The sequence below is a fragment of the Pygoscelis adeliae genome, unplaced genomic scaffold (genome assembly GCF_000699105.1).
Source record: "Pygoscelis adeliae isolate BGI_AS28 unplaced genomic scaffold, ASM69910v1 Scaffold113, whole genome shotgun sequence".
Taxonomy (NCBI): domain Eukaryota; kingdom Metazoa; phylum Chordata; class Aves; order Sphenisciformes; family Spheniscidae; genus Pygoscelis; species Pygoscelis adeliae.
In genome coordinates this window covers 8,487,415-8,493,780 of record NW_008825108.1, presented here as the reverse complement: position 1 = coordinate 8,493,780, position 6,366 = coordinate 8,487,415, and the positions used below count along the sequence as shown (strand labels likewise).

The 6,366-nt window shown below is 35.7% G+C and overlaps 1 protein-coding gene across 1 annotated transcript in view; it reads left to right on the top strand.

Annotated features, from left to right (window-relative positions):
* Positions 1-6,366, top strand: part of HMGA2 (high mobility group AT-hook 2) — a 123,487-nt gene that overhangs the window by 2,245 nt on the left and 114,876 nt on the right. The window contains exon 3 of the mRNA XM_009327573.1: positions 1,060-1,146. Within this exon, the coding sequence (XP_009325848.1) occupies positions 1,060-1,146 (87 nt within the window). The remainder of the gene's footprint in view (positions 1-1,059; positions 1,147-6,366) is intronic.

The window sequence follows — 6,366 nt, the reverse complement described above, 5'->3', positions numbered from 1 at the left end:
CCATAGCGTTTGAATGTATGGAAGAGAAAGAAAAGTGCGTCTCCTTAAACGTGTTCAGCCCAGATGTGCAGTGCCTGCGAGGCTCGCCACTGAGAGCTGGAGCAGTTAGGGAGTCCCCTCTCCAGCCTCCCCTTAACCTACCCGGGAATTAAAAAGCTGAAGGGTTTTAAGCTGGTTTAAGTTAACAAACTGCATTTAATTAGTTTTACCACATCCTATAATCTGAATTAAATGTATAATAATTAAGACTAGAAGAGTTTTATAGTCTTTATGATTCACTGAATAAATATTTGGAATCTGAACTCTTAGTAATTCATACCCATTTTTAAGGACTGGTTATTTACTGTCAGGCAGAGGAGCTAGTTAAGAAAATTGCTAAAATAATCAGTGTTCCTGTCGAGTCATTTTAGAGTTGGGTTTTTGTTTCGGGTATTTTCTTTCGCCGAGTTTTTTTGGCTTGCTAGTGCTCTATTTGAAGAAACTTTTACATTTGCATTTTAATACAAATCAATTATGTTTAGAAAAGGTGTGAAGATAATGCCGACTGCAGAACAACAGAAAAAAATCCCCCCAAAATATTTGTGCCCTTGAGAGAGAAAATAGTCTAAGCTTACGTTCCAGTTTTCCAGCAGTTAACTTTTTTCCCCCCAAAAGTTTGTGCTAGAAACTACATATGATAATTGCATCTGCTGTAATGAAATGCAATTGAAATTAAATGGGTAACCGTATTATTTTTTGAATAATCATTCTTACATGAGGGAAATCATAGCCATCTTCTTTTAAAAATGTGTTTTCTGCTATAACTTACATGCTAGAATATGCAAACTTTTCCAAGTTTTTTGTGCAATTACAAGGGAAGTTAAACTCTTCTATTGTGCAAAATATATTTTTTCTTTATCTCGAGTTGTTTAATTTTTCCTGTTGCATTTTAAATATTGTGTTATTTATTTATACTGTTAATTCATACGTTCTAAGTAACTTCTCAGTTATAGTTTATCCTTCAGATCTTCTGGGTTAGTTGTAGCCTCTTGCCACAATAGTATGTTTTCCTTTATTTAGGAACCAACTGGTGAACCATCTCCTAAAAGACCAAGAGGAAGACCCAAAGGAAGCAAAAACAAGAGTCCCTCTAAAGCAGCTCAGAAGGTGAGATTATTAAAGAGCAGGAGTTCCTAATGCTGTTTTTTTGTCAGCTGGTAGCAAAAAATCCAGTCATTTAGGCTGTGAACTGAGGGGTTGGAACCCTTTTAATAATGGAAGCTACGTGAAGCATGTATTTTTGCATTTTTAAGTTTAGCATTAACATGCTGCATGAAGACCCTAGGTACAGAACCTATATGGGCAGCTTGCTTTTTCAATAGGGTACAGATTAGTGAAATAACATAATGTATTTGATGTATTTACTGAGATCTCCTGTATGTAGTAAGGAAATCAATATTAAGGATATTATTTTCTCGATTAAGATTTTTGAAAGAGGAGGATTAATTTCTTGCCATTTGCAGTCATTACTACTACAGACCAAATCTGTATATTAAAGCTAAGTGTTTTGTCAAACATAGGTTAATTAGAAGTAAATCCAATTATGTGTTGATGGAAATAAGTGCATATATTGAAATTTACAGCTTTAAAATGTGATGGTAAAGTAAACTGTGAGTTACAGTAAAAGCCTACTATATCTTGTTTAGTAATCAGTTTCAAAGAGACTTTTACTTGGAGAGCTATTAGTCTTCTGAACCACTACTTCTGCTTGGTGATGGGAGCAAACTTTTATTCTGGTGGTTCTGAATGCATTTAGCTATAGGGGAAGCTCACTGAACTCCCTGCATTTAGTGCATGGACTTTCCATCAGAAATACAACGTGAAAATGTGACTTAACTTTATTTGAATTGGGGAAAGCTCAGCATTAGCAAACTGTGCTATCAAGGCAAATAATACCTTTCTGTATGAATTATTTTAGTGAAGGCAAATAGTTGTGTATAGGCTTGAAAATAAATACGGGAGTTTTGTTTATGTTGATGGTTACACAGCAGTTAGCACTAATTTACAGGTACTAAATTGGAAACAAAAGTTTACAAAATCTGGTAGTGAACTGTAGTGCTTAAGTGTATCAGAATCTTTTAAGTAGATCTGTGACAAAATGTGTGTGGAAGATATTTGTGGCCTCATCTAATTATCGTTCATTTTTCAATGTGCCTATGGTACTGCCCATATTAAGTTTGATAGTTTTCAGTATTATAAATTACTATAGCAAATACCGATAAGTATTAAATTATTAGGGGGTGACTATGGTTTCATGTCTGTTTCGTTATAAGTGTTTTCAACATTTATTTGAGGGACGTTTTCCAACTCTCTTTAAATTTAAAATTGTTTTTTACTTTCTGAGCTGGAAAAAAGCAGTCAATAAGTTCATGAATTAGTAAAAAATGCTTTATAGGTTAAGTATTTAAAATATATCAAAGCCACTCTGTGACCTAGTGAGCTTAAAATGTTGATTTTTTTCTTTATATAGTAAAAATGTTCCTCAGATTCACTTTAAAATAGTTTAAATTTCACTCTTCAAAAGGGAGAGAGCAGTTTTTTATTAGTCTAGCAAGTCCAAATGTGAGCTTTAGTATTTTAAATATTGCTCTTAGGAGTGTTGGCTTTCCAAGGAGAAATATTTGTAATAAGATTAAAATTTAAGTAATTCATAGAAATGTGTTTTAAAAATATATTTCTAAAAGAAATATTAACATTATTTCATTTATATGAGTGATTTGAAAATCAGTATAAATGGAAAATAACTTAAAAACATTCATATATATATGTAGGTATATCAAATCAAGAGCTTTCCAGATGATTCTGGTGCATATAGTTGTTTTTTTAAATCTAATTTACGAACTGAGCAATTTCATTGTAACGTTTTGATTTTCAGAATGCATCAAGTTACTGCTCTAATTAAAGCAAACCCTTTCGGGTGTTGATACTATAAAAAATTGACCAAAGACCACATGTCTTTTTTATCATTAAAAAAAATCTTTGAGGGGTATGTAATTACAAGTCTTATTTGTTTCTAGGTTTATAGATAAAATATATAAATGTTTGATAAATCCTCTAAAACATAAAACGCTTATAAAGCCTTACTAGAAGAAAGTCACTGAGATCACATTTCAAATAAATATTTTAGCTCTTTTTCCAAATTGATAATTAACTCTCTCTAAAATGGTTCACCTTCTCACCAGGCATCTCGAAGTATCTTTTTATGTAATATGAATTTTGATAGTTTTTCTAACAGTAATATGAATGGAAAGGTTTTGGCACAGTAAGAAAGCTTCATTTGGTGGTGAGGGTATCACCTCTTAAAAGAGTGAGCTATATGTTTGATTTTGTGGTAAACATATTTACACATACATATGCATACATATATTTATTTAAGGCTTTCTACAGTCTGTCTCGACTCTCAGAAAGAGAGCTGGCTAACTTAGCTGAAGCCCCTCTACATGTGAACGTGGGTACACGCAACTGGAAACTGCTGGAATTTCTAAAGAATAGTGTGTGGCCTGTGTTTTTCAAAGGGAGCTCATTGAAATGTATTAGAGTGTTCACAACATGTAAGATAAACGTTGGCCAGGAGAACCCACCGAGCAGCCATGAGAAGGCACTCATGATTAATTGATTGGGTGTTCTCTTGCAAACCATTACACATCACAATTAAAAATGTATTGCACAAACTGGCAGCGAGTTAAAAATACTCCAGAACTGGGACTTTGTTTTGTTATACTTCAAAAAGGAAATACCCTTAAATCAGTTGAGGGACAATTTACCCTGGAATCATGGTTGTGTTGTGCATTTAAAATTTTTTGGTTCATGGGATTTTTTTTTTTTTAACTTTCAGAGCTTGTGTTTGGTCTTAGTAAACTGGCCTTGGGGCATCTGAAAACAAACTGTGCTTGTTAGGAAATTAGCAATGTGAAACTTGACAATGCATACAGAATGTTGCAAGACCAATTGGACAGCTAATAATGTGGCAATTACTCTAATTTTAGGTAATACGCATTTTTTTAAAAGCCTTGCGTATCAGTGCCTCACTGGACACAAAAGGTAAACTCTTATTTTATAGAAAACCAAACCATTTCTCAGTTGTTTAATTTTCATGAACAGAAGGAACACAATGTGTTAGCAGATGAGAAGAGATAGACACAAAAAGACTCTTAATCACCTTGTACTTGAGTCCCTACAATTAGGCTGTTACTGAAGTCTGCGTCTTTAAACAAGTCATTCTGTTATTCATTTAAAATATTTGTAAAAAATTAGCAAAAAGGTGAAGATTTTATTTTTCTTCTGAAGAACGACTAGTTTTGCGGGAAGATCCTAGTAGGGATGTTCCTTTTTAGTTTCCCGGGTGTTCTGTGTTTGAGTTTTATTTGTTAGGCTGAACTGTGTTCCCAGCCCATCGCGCTTCCCTTAAGCATTCAAGGGCTTTTCTTTGTTTAGCTCCTGTAGTTGAGCTTGACAAAAATACTGTGTAGGCATAAATACTCTCCTGTTTGGAAGGAGGAAACACAATTGTGAGGTTAAAAAAAGAAGTAGTAGTAGCCTCTATGTGTTTGTCTTGAAAGAAAATGTCAAGGGATATCCCAGGAATATCCCAAAGTAAACGCTCTTTAGTAAAATTCACCTTCGGTTAAAATATTTTGAGTTTTGTTGTAGCTATTGATGTAGTGAAATTCGCTGAAAATACCTCCAGATCTTGAAATATCACCCTCCAAAAACCAGAACTTGTGGTAGTGTGTGACTACACTTACTACTGTCTCTACATTACATGGCCAGAGTTTGGTATGTAGAAAGGCATGTCCCTGAGTTAAGCAGTCCAAAGGTAAAAAAAGCGCATGTGACCAGGACTCTGCCCTAAATTGGTTCATGAAAATCTATTTGGCTTCTCCATGCTTCATTCATTCTCACCAACACCAGACATTACAGGCTGAAAGGGAAAACAAGATCAGATTTATCAAGTGATCATAGCATGGTTTTTGTACCTAAAAAATAAGAGACCTCAAAATCAGGTGTTTTGAGCACGATGAGAGAAGCAGGAGAAGACTGACTCCTGTTTAGAATTAAAATGGGTAAAACAGGACATGGGAAGTGTGATATTTTTGTATCTACCCAATGCGAAAGTTTCTTTTAAGAGTTTTTTTTGTAACAAAATAACTTTTTTTTAGGAGAGGGACACATTCCTGGGCGGGGTCTTTTGGCACGGTTTGACAACAGTGATCTTCCTCCCGAGAACTCTCGGATATTTCACCTGTCTTACAGCTCTGACACATTTTATCTGAGGTCTCCAGTAGATCATTTTGCAAAGTGGATAGAGTTCTCCAAATCTGGATTCTGTTGCATTTGAGATCTTCCTTGACAATATATAGATGCCCAAAGAGCACTTTATAGCCGTTCAATTATTTATACTTGTCTTGTTAATTGCTTTCAGTAGTACAGCCTCAGTTTCTGTCTGGGCACGGCACATTTATGCAACAAGGAGGCAGAGATGATGGGCAGTCAAGTCCTACGGTTGCTGACAGCAGCTGTTTGGAAGCAGGGTTTGATGGCCCTGTGGTACAGGGCTTTGGTGAACTGGGGGCTGTTCAGTCTCTTCCAGACGGCAATGACCGGAATGGCCGTCTTTCTCACCTGGGACAAAAAAACCCCCAACATTTCCCGTATAGATCATGTGCTTAAAAGCGAGTAAATCTAGTTCTGTTCCTAAAATGTGACATAGCAAAAATGATGTATTCATATTATTGGTTGTAAGAAATTTCACCATTTTTCGTGCAGTATCCTAAACTTGTGTTTGATAACGTACCCGACCCTCCTTTAAGTTTGGTGATTTCGTGTCTTAGCTGTACACCTCATAGTGAGGCACCAAATGTTAAGAAAACCCTGACCAAACACATCTCAATTTCAAAAAGCGCTGTAGAGGATGAGGGCAGCAGCTTCCTTCCTGGCTAAGCAGGTACCAACTGCTGCGTGTAGGGTGGCTGGGAACACGTGCGTCTTGCTGCCCAGATGAGAATCCGTATTACCTCTGGGTGGCTTGGGGCTCTCTCTGGATTTGTTCCTAGCTTCAGAGGCAACACTTCAATTAAAGCAAAGAGCCAACAGACCGGCATGTTTCTGATTATGCAAATACCTGTTTCGGAGGAAAGGGAATGCTTTGGCACTTACGTGTTCCTTCTCTTATTAATTACTTGAAAATTATATGGAGAAACATTGAATTATTTGTCTGATATGCAATAAAACCTTTCTTCAAGTGCTTAAATTAAAAGACAGTCTTGTGCTGTTGGAGAAAATATAGGCTGTGTTTGCAAAATGCAAACTGAAAAAAAATCCAGAGGG